This window comes from Sphaerodactylus townsendi, linkage group LG02 (assembly GCF_021028975.2).
Source record: "Sphaerodactylus townsendi isolate TG3544 linkage group LG02, MPM_Stown_v2.3, whole genome shotgun sequence".
NCBI classification, from domain to species: Eukaryota; Metazoa; Chordata; class Lepidosauria; order Squamata; family Sphaerodactylidae; genus Sphaerodactylus; species Sphaerodactylus townsendi.
In genome coordinates this window covers 52,375,271-52,389,791 of record NC_059426.1, presented here as the reverse complement: position 1 = coordinate 52,389,791, position 14,521 = coordinate 52,375,271, and the positions used below count along the sequence as shown (strand labels likewise).

At 40.3% G+C, this 14,521-nt stretch overlaps 1 protein-coding gene across 4 annotated transcripts in view; it reads right to left on the bottom strand.

Annotated features, from left to right (window-relative positions):
- The window catches only part of NCKAP5 (NCK associated protein 5), a 718,925-nt gene that overhangs the window by 171,389 nt on the left and 533,015 nt on the right, over positions 1–14,521 (bottom strand). For all 4 annotated transcript variants that reach the window (XM_048483952.1, XM_048483947.1, XM_048483949.1 and 1 more), the window contains one exon: positions 8,744–8,782. In XM_048483952.1, the coding sequence (XP_048339909.1) occupies positions 8,744–8,782 (39 nt within the window). The remainder of the gene's footprint in view (positions 1–8,743; positions 8,783–14,521) is intronic.

Here is a 14,521-nt window from a genome sequence, read left to right as displayed (position 1 = left end):
TCCAAGGATATCGCTAATGGTTGCTAAGTTCTTATCTGAGGTCCTGCGAACCCCTGAACAAAGTAACAAAGATATATGAGAATACTGAATATTTTGTCTGCTGTGTATGCGTATGGTATGGGCTGGACTATTTCTGTATTTTGCATACTGTATTTTCTTTTTGTTTGGGTCTGTAAAATATATTGTATGAATTTATTTACTATTTTAGACTACCTTTCAAGATCACATGATTGCTGGTTGTAGATGTCACCATTAGAGTATTGATACTAAACATGCATAAATGGTAACCATGTAGCAATAAATGACATATGAATAGAGACTCTGGTTCCATTTGATTGAAATCAGGGAAAGTTTGGGGACTGAACTCTATTGTCATGCATTAGTCAAAGTCCAATTCAAGAGCAGAACAGATAGCCCTAACTCACAATTGTTAAATCCAAAGAGGTTTAACATGACCGACATGAATTCAGGAGTCCTGGCCTACGTCAGAATTAAGAATATAATGTATTTACATATAGTCATAGCTGGGGCAGCAGGTAAGCAGATTCATTGCTTCTATGCTTCCTGTTTTCCAGCCTCATTTAACAGGATTTTACCCAAGCAGCTGGAGCTTGCCTGCACGTGGGCATCACTTCACATCAGAAACCATTATTAGGCATCAAAATAGAAAATCAACAGAGTAGAAACAAACAAAATGAAGTAGCTGAAATACACACACACACACACACACACACACACACACAGAGCATTCATGGAGGTAATATAGACAGGAAAAGAAAGGGGGGGGAACCCCAAGGGATTAATTCAGAGTGTTAATCAGAAACTTGGCCACCATTTCCAATATCTCAGGATCCTGGTTATTCAACAGGTAGTTCAGTTTAGAATTAAGAGAACAGGGGCCTGCCAAAGTGGGGGCCAAAAGAAAAAAGTTGGGTCTAAATCCCATAAATTTCGAGCAAGCAAACAGGGTGTGCTCAAGCAACTCTTCAAGAGTTTGGCAGTAAGTGCAAGCATGTTTCTGATGTGCAGATTTCAGAAACCTCTCTAGAGGTAATGTGAGAGGGAATGTGTTGGTTCTTGACCTGGTGCTCACCCATCTTAGTTTAGGCCAACTCCTACTGCAGTTCCACTGCTGCCAGCTGTGCGTGGGATATTTGTCTCCTCATCTATTTGTCTCCTAATCTAAAGAGTCCTCTGAATCCCTTTGGTCCATAGTGTGGTATAGTGGTTACGGTTGTCAGAATAGGATCTGGGACAATCCAGTTCGAAGCTCCAGCATGGTATAATGGTTAAGAGCGGATAAACTATCTTGTGAACTAGATTTGTTTCCCCACTCCTACACATGAAGACTGCTGGATGACCTTGGGCTAGTCACACTTTCGTCAGAACTTTCTCAGCCCCACTGACCTCACAAGGTGTCTGTTGTGGGGGAGAGAAAGGGCAAGAGTTTGTAATCTGCTTTGATACTCTTTACAGGAGAGAAAAGCAGGGTATAAATCCAAACTCTTTTTCTTCTTCTTCCACTCTACCATGGGTGACTAGAGTGACCTTGGACCAATCACATTTTCTCAACCTAACCTGCTTCACAGATTTTTAGTTGAGATTAAAAAAATAAAAGTGTGAAGAAATAATGCGATAAGCTACTGGCATGAAAAAAACAATGTGTGTGTGAAGAAATCCAGGGGCAATTATGGGGTTAAAACTAGGGAATGGGTTAAAATAGGCAGATATGAGGCTGGAACTATCAATTAATTGGCGTTTCTATTCTCCGAGAAGTCCCACCCTGCTGTGTCACAGTAAACTGAGAAAGGGCTTGCATCTTTTTTCAGGCTGGCCTTTAAAACCGAGAGGCTGATGCGGACAGATTGCTCTGGACTCCAAGCAGTGAAAGTCAGCCAGGGAAAAGAACAGTACTGAACCTTGACCCTTCTTCCTCTTTCAAAGGAGTGAGAAAGAAGCTTGTTAGAAAAAGAGCCAGACTCGGGAAGTGGAGCCAGTGTACGGTACGTGACACAATAGTGTATGAACTTGCCACAGGATTCAACAGACACATCTGGCTGCCAACTGTAGCACTGTTGCCAAGGCACAAAATGCTAACCATATTCCATGAGAACAACACACCTGAATCAAGCAGAGGTCACCGGCTAGAATTGGATTTTGTTTAGAAGAAAGGTCATTATTATTAAGCTTTCATCTTGACAAATGAAATTTCTGAATAAACTACCAAGCCTGTGTGTGAGGAAACTGCAGTAAACAAATAGTAAAAATTCCTCTCACTTTTACAAACACACTGAAATTTCAACAGCAAGGAGGCTGAAGCCATGGCGTTATGGTAGGAATGATCTATCAGGTTAGCCTGAATTAAAATCTACCTACCAACACACAAGATATTTTTTAGATATGCTTATAGTTGTTTGCCAGTTATTCCTTGTCAGTTTTAGGTGCCTCGTAAGTAAAACCTGTAACTTGTGGAAATGAAGAAAACAAAACCAACAAAAAATGTTGTGCTCTGAGGTAGAACTCCCAATTTAATATATTTCCTTGTACAATTACACTTAAAAGATGGGCTCACTGGAGGAATTCCATATGTATTATACAGAATGATATACTCCAAAAGAGCCCATTTCAAACTATAAATGTGATCTCAAGGATGCAGTGACATTGATAAATCACTCAAGGTTTGCTCTGTTGGTTGATGTTGCCACAATCTGTTGGTACTGCTGAAGCCATGTTCTAGGCGTGTGGGAAGTGCAGTACTTCATTCCTTACATTATTATATGATGTACTTAATCTAAGCAAAAAAAGTACTCCTTGCGGGGCAATTCTGAGTTTGCAGTATACTACACACAACTGAAGTTACAGCCCAGCATTATTCTTCAGCAGTCTTTTCAGAGCTCTTCAAATTCTCTCTGTATCTCATTATGCCCTTGAGGTGTGTTATCTCTTGGTAGCATTACTTGTTCTGTCTTAATGCAATGTGGTGGAAGACTTATCTGTTCACCAGTTATTACTTGGATCTGTAAAGCAGTCATTGGTGATTGACCCAAAGAGCCTAATTTCCCATTTACTGTACAGTATTGTCTTCCTGTCCTCTCTTATGAATGGTCTTGGTCTAAACAGCATTAGGAGGTTTGTAACAGTTAACATTCATTAACATTTAGAGTGATGCTTCATGTCTCCTCTTCAAGATATTAAAGTAACTGAAGGTACTCAGCATTTGTAAATTCCAACAATACTATGGAAATCAAATAGTTAAATAGATTTTAATGTATATCATTGTGTTCATAGTACCTTACTTTCAGTCTCTGTGGGTTTCTGACATAGACAAAAAGTGTTATCATAGAAAAATATTAGTCCCAAAGAATTTAGAAACCCACAAAAAGTCTCTCTTCTCAGTCTTAAAAAAAACACACCAAACACATTTTTTCCTAAATAAGGTAATACTATACTGAAACCAATGCACCAGAAAATATGCTGTCACATATGGGCTTCTAAATTGCAGAATGTTAATCTGGTTTATGTAGGCACTTGTATCCTTTTGCCAGTTAAGATGCATAACAACAGAAACTGGTTGCACTTATGCTTTGATCCTGATGTTGGCTAGTTTGTTTTAATGCTCAACCAAGAATTCAGCAAAGAGAAGTCATATATTTAAATAAAAATTTCCTTCTGTATATTGCATGGACTTCCTGTTGAGCTAAATGCAGTTGTTCTAGGGATGTTCAGAATTGGTCATCATAGCTTTGCCTTTATATTTAAGAAAAATGTATGAATATGGAATGAATCAGCAACTATGTATTGTCAAAGGCTTTCATGGCTGGAATCAATTGGCTGTTATGGGTTTTCCAGGCTGCGTGGACACTCTCTAGTAGTTTTTGCCCCTACTGTTTTGCCTACACCTATGCGATTGCAAATGCAGGTGTGAATGTGGTTGCAAATACAACAGCAAATGCAACTGTAAATGAACTGTACATGGAAGTGTGTGTCACCCCTCTGTGTGTATGACAGGGTGTATGGCAAAACATACACCCTGCCACAAAATAATTCCACATTATGCCATAAAGAGACACATCATGACATGCCTCTGAAGACGCCAGCCTTAGATGCGGGCAAAACATTAGGACCAAAACCTACCAGGCCATGACCACATAACAGCCAATCAGCAACAAAGTTGTCACTGTCTGGGCCCTTCTGATGACTGCATACAGTGAAATATCCCAGCAAAATTATGCATGGCATTCTATCCAAGTCTCTGACGGGGCTCAAATGTTGCATGATAGCACAGCAAGTGATGGGCAACTTTTTCATAATTATGGCTTAGAAACATACAGTGGATGGAATTACTCATGATCCAAATAACTAAGTATCAGCCGAAGGTCATGCATTTGCTCATGTACTCTGTGAATTTATGAGATTGTGCTGGTGACATTACTAAGGTAAGTCACAACCTACTCATAAAGTTGCACCTTGGGGGTGGTTTGAGCAGAAGATGACAGTATGGCTTTTTTCTTCTTGGTTTCCACCAAAATGTTGACTAAGGCGGAGTTCCCGAAGTATAAACTGCCAGTAAACTTTTCCTGCTTTCATGGAAATACAACTTTCCAAACAAAGATTTCTATATGCCACCACTGTAGCTGCTTGGAACCTGGCACAAAACTGAATGCCACCCAGGAAGCATTGGCTATGAACTGTAAAGCTTGCTAAAGTTTATCAGAGACCTTCTGAACACTGTTGGGTCTTGTACCAGTTTGTCTGCCCATACTATAGATGCCCTAGGAAACAATAGGCAGGGCCCCCAGAGCTCTGATGTCCAAAGACCAAACCTCACAGATGTTCATCATGGCTACCTCATTCTTTCTATCTAAGGAATCTTTTAAAACATTTTCATTGTCCTTACAGAGAATCACCCGAGTGAAAGGCAACTACTGGTACATCCACCAAAGGCACTTTTAAGTCCTCCACTGCATCTTCAAATAGTGAATAGAACTTTTTGGCCATCATGCTCAATCTGCTACTGTTGCAAGGTGAAGCCTATTCACCTTTATGGCCTTATCAAAATATTCTGGGAAGGGACATCCTGATATGGGTTTAAGAAGCTCACATGGGCAATGAATAGCACCCAAATTGAACAGGTTAAGTGCTATAAGTACCTTGGCCTTTCATTCTCCTATAACCTTTCATGGGCAACCCATAGGAAGGCCGCTCTCCTAGATACATCTAACAGTATGTCAGCATTACTACGTTTCTTTTACAGCTGTGGCCATTCCTTTATCCGTCCTGCCCTCAAAGTTTTCAATGCCAAAGTCGCCTCGAGAATGCTTTACGGAGTCCCAATTTGGATTCAAGCTATTAACCACTCCTTGAATTCTCTTCAATCCAATTTTTTTCATAAGATAACTGGACTCCCAAATTGCGTGCCCTATGCAGCCCTTTGTCTGGAGTTAGGTCAAAACTCCTTGGAATCAGCCACTTGGCTGAGGAATTTTAGATTCTGGCTGCGAATTCATTTTCTCTTGGACTGTAATTCCCTGGTCCACCATCTGCTCTCTGACACCCATTCCAACCCTTGGTTTTCCATAATCGAAGAAAAAATGGCTTCTATTGGACTGTCAGTGGATTCACTTTGCCCTTTGTCCTATTCAGAAGCTTATAGAAAATTAAAAGGTCAACTATTGAATAGAGAGTTCTCTACCCTAATCACCGCAGCCAAGAAAACGTGCTCCCCCCTGTATTTTTCTCTCCCATTTGAACAGGGCCACTTGGCACACTACTCTGCTCAAAGGAGAGCCATAATGCACACCAGGTTTAATGTTATGTCTTCTGCCTTGTTACATGGCAGATTTAACAAGAAAGAAAAGGCTAAAAGATTGTGCCCATGTAATGATGGCTCAGTTGAATCTCTGGCCCACCAATTACTACACTGTTTCAGATTCAAGGAAATCAGATCCAAGTATGTGAATCTTACTCCTTTACATTTACCCGATCTCCCCGATTTATTTAGATTACATTACTTGCTGGACAATCCTGATCCTTCTCTCTGTATGATAGTGGCAGACTTTCTTCTGGAAATTACTAAATGCCAGTAGATTTCCTTCCACTTATCATTTATTTCCTGTACTGTATATGTTTTTTAAAACGGCTTTTTACTATTGTTGTACTGTTGTCTATGCCAGTAAAGGCTTGCTGCAGATTGTTGAAAGCCCTATTGTCCAGCTGTGCAGAAAGTGTATTTTTATTAGAAGCACTGGACTCCTTAAGTTGATATTTAATGGATGCAATGAGAAAACAATCTGGAGGACTGATGCTGTGGTTTCTCCTCATCCCAGGATCAATCTCCCTCCTCTTTATCACAGGAAATCATCTCCGAGTGAATGAAGAAGGTGTCATCTGCCTCCATATCTAGCCCTGTAATTTCAAGGTGTTTGGTCTTCCTAAATACTTTTGTGGCATTTCTGGGGGTGTGGGGAGAGGCTGAGTGTACCAATTCTGAGTTCTCCCTGTCACATGGAGTACGGGAAGCTGATTGCCAGGCCATTTTGGTGGCAAAATCTCCAAGTTGGCTTGACTGCCTGTCACCCCAGTGTTTCTGTCCCGCTGGGGCCGGGGGGCGGGGGGGGACAGCATTTGCTGCTTGCAACAGACCAGGGAGTAAGTTTGCCATCCACCTTCCTTGCAGGGACCACATAAAAGCTGTGGCAGAACCTAGGATATAGCCCAGGGAGGCAGCATCCTTTAGCTAGACTGGCCAGGAAATGTTTGTGGACAAGATGGTGGTAGGGAAAGCTGTCAAAGTGTATGCCTTAACTGAAGTGACAGATGCCTAGTCTGGAGTAATTCTTCCCTTCAAAGCACCTGGGAAACTCAGTTGTAGCTATCTCAGGATTAAGGCAGCTAGCTAGATGTGAATAAACAGACGTAACAGAAAACTTAAGAAAGCAACTGTGGCTACAGATAATTCATTTACCAAATAAGCAAGAAGTTTATTTAGATGGGTTTGAATAGAAATATAGAGATTTTTAAATGAGTTTGAACTCGTACAGAAAGTATAGAAATCCTTCACAAATGGGATTGGACTAGCCCCTCTCTTAGGACACCATACCTATAGAGTTCATATGATGTTAAAATGAGGCCACTGAGGACTTTGGAATGACAAATTCATTTTATATATACCGGTACATACGCACACATATGCACACGTACACACACACACAAATAAGCACACATGCTTAAAACAGATTATGGGCAATGAAACGACCCTGAGTTGAGAGCTACAATTTTTGTAACTCAGTTTAAGCCCACTAAAATAATCTTCATGATCCCCTCCATAATGTCCAGGCCCACCATACAAGTTGTGTGGCTCAGTGAGATGGAATCTTGGCAGAAAGATGTCGGCAGATGAATAAGTGCACACAATAGGTGGACAATAAGACAGTCACAAAAGTCAGGGGACAAATAGAGAATCGCTGACTAGACAATGAATCTGAGAAATCTCTTTCATCAATAATGAGAACTTGTGTGCTACACAACTCACTTAAGCATCCAAAGCATTAGACAGAAACAGAGGGACAGGCCTACGCAGGGAATGTAACTGACTGTAAAACCACATAAATAGCCTGAAGCATTGGGTCAAAGTTAAAGTACTTAGGATAAGGTCTTCTGGGGACATTTCACATGTTCCAATTGTACTGAATAAACTCTCATATAATTCATACGACTGTTGTGGAAATTAACAATAACAAGTGAAAATTTGAAGGCCTAAAGGAGTTAATGTCCGCTATAAAATGCTTCATGTTATCCCATGAGGGAGATGTTTCCTATTACAAAGATATAAGAATGTTAAGAAAGGAAAAAGATAGTAGCAAAACAAATTCTTAGTCTAAAGCTGGCTCAGGGCTCAACTACACTGCATCCAGGAGATCTGCAACTGGTCTTCCAACTTATTTTTATTATTGCATGTCTATTCAGAAGGAACTACTAAGCATTCTCTCTGTGCTATTTTCCTGATTAACACTGTTGAACACTCACCCCTCATACAAGAGGGACAATAAGTAAATGTATTTTTTTTCTGTCATGGGTCACAGATGCGGGGGGACAACTCAAAATAGGAAACTGTGTTGTAGGAAACGCTGAGCACACCTCTTTCACTTCAACTGGCAGCTGCATTTCAGTAAAAGCAGAGTTGGAAAGCTATCATGGATCTCTTATGTAGTGTTTAGTTTGGCCATCGTTGGCCTCAAAATCAGAGATGAAAATCTGTCTTGACTCTAGACTCTAGAGCATGTTAGTTATTTGAGAACTGTAATTACTGAGTCTGCATAAAGTGACAAAATAAGAATGATTGATCTGTGGATTCAGCAATTACAAATAAAAGTGGAATTTCATATCCCAGTTCTAAGCATCTTCATAGAGAAGCAAGGCCTTCTAAAATATTCAGTATGTGCTACAGGAAATACTATGTTTTAGGTTGTTCAGCATTGTGGCGTTCACCAAATTTTAAATCAGAGCAGCCTGTTGCTGAGTGTGTCAATTGCTGATAATACTGTGCTTAGCAATGCATTTAACTTGATTTTATCAAAAAGAAGCTACATCATGCCTTAACTAAAATCACATTGATAATCATTATTAGATGTCCTCAAAAGTGTCTTTCCTATTATTTTTTGCACAGATATATGTACAGTTCCATATCTTTGATAAGCACATTTTAAACCTTTTTAAAGATTGTTCCACAAAAGAACTGGCTTACCTTCTGAGTAAGCAGTGCTTGCACAACCTGGTTAGCCACCTGTAAGAAGAAATAAAGAATATTTGAGCAGTGTATTGTATTGATTTTGTTTCTGTGTGTTGTAGATAATTTCTTCTCTGAAAGCATTTTTTAAACTTCTCTTGCCATCCATAGAAACTCAGCTGCTACTATATTATAAGTTTCCCTGGCAATGCCATTCTCCATTTTGTATCTTATATATGATAAAGCATAACCAATTTCAATCCAGGAACCAAACCCTGTGTGGGTGTAAATCACAGCACTGAAAATCAGTACCATTCAACTGATTTTGAAGACAATATTGTCAATTTTGTACAAGCAGAAGAGATAGCTCTGAATGTTTTCAAGAGGCTTAATTGTTTCTTGATTCACTATTGACAAAATCGAATATCTATCGTGACAGCTAGATACCATAAAGTATAAATTAAAATACCCACAGGCATCAAAATGTGGTTGGAAGGCATTAATCCCCCTTTGTAATTCAATTACATCAGATTACAAAGCACTGATTACTAGAATTGTATATAGAACTAGTTTTTTTAAAAAAAAATGTTCAGCCACTTATTCCGATATTTGCATTTGACACCAAGATAAAGGAATTATCTCTATTTTTAAAACTACATCATACTTTGAGATATTTTTACAAACTACATGGCTGAGTGGTGGAGGTTAGTGGTGGAGGCGAATGTTCACTGCGGCAAGTTTTCTTGTACGCACATATTTTCTCTAGCTCCAATTTCATTTCCACTCCCTCCATGGCAAGTAATCCACTGATAGCACTATTTTAATCTTGCTTTGCTGCCAAAGGCAGATTTGCCATTGGGTATAGCTTTGCCCCAGACCTCTTCCCTCCACCCTCAGCCAGCCTGCCTAATATTACCTTCCCACTCCCTCATGCTGCTTTGAATTCTTCCCCCTCACCCTCCATTCTGTTGCCAACTACTTCCTACTTCTTGTCCTGCCATATCATTTATATTGCCCATAGACTCCCTGCTCCTGCATATCTTTAGAACTTTAGATTTAAAAAAATTAAATAACCATATCAATAGATTGATAAATGGAGACTAGCTCTAAAAAAATGTAAAAACAATAAGACTAACTATCAGTCCAAAAACCCCATTTGTCCCTGCATTTGATCAACAAACTGGTAGTTTTATACACAAGCAGTCAGTGATTCCAGACCACACTGCAAAAAGCTGTTGGTCTTGACGATTGTATCTAAAGCACATCAGGAGACAGAAGATCGTGAAACTGGGAAATTCAGCAAATGGCAGTTCATGATGCCATAGTCAAAACTTTTCTTTAATAGTTTGCCTTTTTGTGTCAATATATTGATCTAGTGATAGATCAACAGACTGATATATAAATCTATTCATAAGATTAAAGATAAAAATTAAAGATTATATTAAAAATTAAAGCATTCAGGAGCAATAGAGAATGTGTGAAACATTGTTCCTTCCGCGCAGACACAAGCAAAAAGACAACTGATGGGTAATACCTGTCCCATTGCACACAGGGTGATAATGCTGGACATGCCTCGAAACAAAAACTCCCTGGCCAATTTTCTTTGAAGTCACGGGAACCTTGGAGTGCATAATCAACCCATATTATCAACTGGAATTTTTGCTACGATACATAATATATATCGATGAATCAATGGGCCTTATTTCCTAAAGTGTATCCCATGTATAAATGCAATGTTTATTAATACTATTATTAATACCAAATATAGAAAGCTGTTATTTCAAAATTCAGATTTTAAGTATTTCTCTGTTACTCAATGTTTATTCAAAAGTAGCCAGTCATGCAAGCTATGACATGAGTGAATAAAGCTCAACCAGTTAATATTTCCATTCTTGTATGATCTAAGAGTTTTGATTTGATTCATATTCTCATAAAATAGCACAATATTATTTTATACCTTTCCAGAATTGGTATCTGACCCAAGGCAGCTAGGGAAGCGACAGTCACATAAAATAGCTCTGTACATGATTTAACAGAAGACACAGAGACTAATAGCACAGCCATAATAACCCACAGGAGTAAATACGCTATATCTCTGAAATCCACATGTGTTGGCCTGCAGGCTTTTAGAATGGACATCCAACGGTGTTTCTTCAGGCATGTACTTTTAGTTTTAATGTCAGTTTGCTCTACCTGAAAATTGAAAACCTCTATCTAATATATTATTTCTTTACTCACTGACATAAGGTTACTTACTACAAATAAAAAAAGTTAAGAGCCAAAATGCTACAGGGTTATCTAGACAATATCCTAGTCACTAGCAACAAATGCATAATCACAATCCATAATCACTATGTGAATGCCTATATTAACTATTCAAAAAACAAACCCAACATATTCTTTTTATTATCACAAAACATTTTTTGAAAAATTAATGACTATAGCAGATATAACTAATATTCATAATTCTGTAATTAAACATTACAGCAAAACTCATGGCAGCTTTGAGTTCTCCATCATGTTCCATTTGGCCCTTCAAGGATATCAGAGAAGGGGCAGAGGAGATAATTTAATTGCATGCAGGTTTCTTGCTTTGCCCACTATGGGGGGCGTTGCTCTGACCCAACATGCTGCTGTCAGGCAGCAGGAAGTAGATAATTTCTTTCCTCTACCTCCCTGATACTTTGAAGGTTCTTTCTAGCACAACCAAGATGATGAACATGGTAACATTGGAAAGAGATGCCTGATATCAATAATATAATAATATTGTGAGGTATCTTGGAATTACTCAGGAGGTAGAGGGACAAAGTTCCTTAAATATACAAGAAAGAGTGTCCAGGTGAGTGAGACAGGTGGAGAAGTCTTGGCTACCAGGGGCCTTTGCCGGGCTTGACCAGGCTTAGCTGAGTCAACAGTAATAGCAGGTCTATTTTAAAATGATTTTTAAAGTGTATACTCCCAGGGCCACTGAAAGGCATTAACAGATGGGAAAAAAATCACAAAGACAATCTGTCAAGACCAGTTGAGGTTAAGACAAGCTAATATTATATTCTAATAGGTAATTCTTTGGATACTTAAATCTGGTGACTGGAGCTGTGCATGGGCAAGGAGGATTTTTCTACAAGGTCCAAGGTATGCAGAAAAATGTGAAATCTTCAAAACGAAGTACAAAAGAAAAATTGTGGGGGGGGGGGGTTTTTAAAAACCTAAAAATGGTAACAGGAGCAGCTGTAGCTTTTAGCAAAAGATTCCCTCAGGGACTGTTGCTAGGCCACACAGATCCCAGATTTCAGTTTCTATATGTAAAAGGCAGGGGTAGGACCCTTTCCAGGCCTATTTTGGCCTTTGAGGGAGGACTCACTGAACCCAGGAGTAGGCTTGTCAGTTTCAGGTTGGAAAATTAAAGGAGATTTTATAGTAGAGTGTGAGGATATCAGGATTTGGGGTGGGAAGAGGCCTCAGCAGGATGTAATGCTTTACAGTCTACTCTCCAAAAGAGCCATTTTCTGCAGGGAGGATGACCTCTGTTGTTTGAAATTCAGTTGTAATTCCAGGGGATCTCCAGGTCCCACTTAGGGATTAGTAACCCTAGGCCTGGCAACAATCTCTGAGTGACAAGATACCACCTGACTTGAATGACTCAAGTAGGACTAACTTCTTGTTTCTGCTCAACAGCAGGCAGTCTATGGAAGCAAGGGTGGTATAGCAGTTAGAGCTTCAGGCAGAGGCTGCAGCGGGGATGAAGAGAAAACTTAAAGCTGAAGAGAGTGGATAAAAATACGTTGATTGTTGGGTGGGAAGGAGATAGTGCTGGCAACTCCAGATTGGGAAATTCCTGGAGATTTGAGGAGTGGACACTTGGCACAGTGGGGTTTAAGGAGAGGAGGAACCTCAGAAGGGAATAATTCCATAGATTTCACCATCCAAAGCAGCCAATTCCTCCAGGGGAACTAGGGTTGCTAAACCCCAGGTGATGGCTGGAGATCATCCACAATTGCAACTGATCTCATATAACAGAGATCAGTTCCTATAGAGAAAATGGCTGCTTTGGAGGGTGCATTATACTCTGCTGAAGTCACCCCCCCCCCCAACCTCATTCTCCCAAGGCTCCCTCCTCCAGATTTCCAGGAATTTCCTAACCTGGAGCTTACAACCCTAAGGGTAGCTGATCTGTATACCTGGGAGATCCATTGTGATTCCAGGAGAGCTGCTGTGGGAGGGAGGGAGGGAGGGAGGGAGGGAGGGAGGGAGGGCGTGGAGGAAGCAGGTGGGAAGCTGGGATGGTGATGGTGGCAATGAGAGAGAGTATGGGGTTAATGGGTTAAGGGTAGAAAGAGAGAAAAAGTGACAGGAAAGGACAGTAAGAAAAAGGGTGGCAGGAGGAAGGAGGAGGGAGAATCTGAGAGAAATAAGGGGAGAGGGGGGGAAGCAAATGTGGGGGGATGGGATAGCTGCTCCCACATGTTTCTTGCAAGTACCCCCTTGTCATATACATATTTATAAAACTGTTAAACCTTCTCATCCTGTTTCTAGAGAACAAGACACATGGATCAACACTACAGTACAATTGCTAGACTGGGATCAGATATATTAGTGCAATTCCACAAAACTTTACCGAATGGAGTAGACTGGCACATTAAAGCCATTGGTTAAGATGAGGGTATTAAGAAGGGTCTTGTCAGATATAACTACTGCTCTGTTGTGCCACTCTGTGGCTCCTTGCTGTCTTTCATTTTCCGTTGTGTGTGAGTGTGAATGTGTGTGTGTTTAATGTTCAAGATCTCTGCTCGATGAAGCCATTTACTCTTCAACATTTAGCATATCAGAACCGTTCAACATAGTGGGAATCAGAAGACAGTTCAGTTAGCTATATACCTATATCCAGTTCAACATTCCTTCTTTTAATTATGTCAGCAGCACCAAAGTGGTCAGGTAGAAGGGCAATGTTTACTCACCAATTTACAAAATTTAATTCATGGGCTGCCCAATTATGTTCACGGGTCAAAAACATAAGACATATTCATTTTACTATATTTATATCACACCCATTCCAGGCCAGAGCCGGGCTCAGAGTGGCTTACATACAAAATTAAAACAACCACAATTCAATAACATAATAAACGTTTAAAATCTAGTTCCTATACAGATGGCGGACTATTTACTACAAATTCCAGCCTAAAATTTTATTTCACCCCCTCCCCCACTTAACATAATTCATTCTCCAATTATTGAGGAGGGGAAGGGGTGCACCAAGTGGAAGTGCGGAGGATGCTATTTGGCATGCTTGCTTTTTCATCTGGAATAAATCAGACTCACGAAATAAATCAGACTCAGAAAAAAGCCCGCTGGAACATCTCTGTCTTGAAGAAGAAGAAGAAGAAGAAGAAGAAGAAGAAGAAGAAGAAGAAGAAGAAGAAGAAGAAGAAGAAGAAGAAGAAGAAGAAGAAGAAGAAGAAGAAGAAGAAGAAGAAGAAGAAGAAGAGGAGGAGGAGGAGCAGGAGCAGGAGGAGGAGGAGCAGGAGGAGCAGGAGCAGGAGGAGCAGGAGAAGGAGGAGTTTGGATTTATATCCCCCCTTTCTCTCCTGTAGGAGACTCAAAGGGGCTTACAATCTCCTTGCCCTTCCCCCCTCACAACAAACACCCTGTGAGGTAGGTGGGGCTGAGAGAGCTCCGAGAAGCTGTGACTAGCCCAAGGTTACCCAGCTGAGAGTTCCACCGAGAAGGCCCTGGCTCTGGTTGAGGCCAACTGGATGTCTTGGGCCAGGGACCACCAGAAGGTTACTACTGAAAGAACAG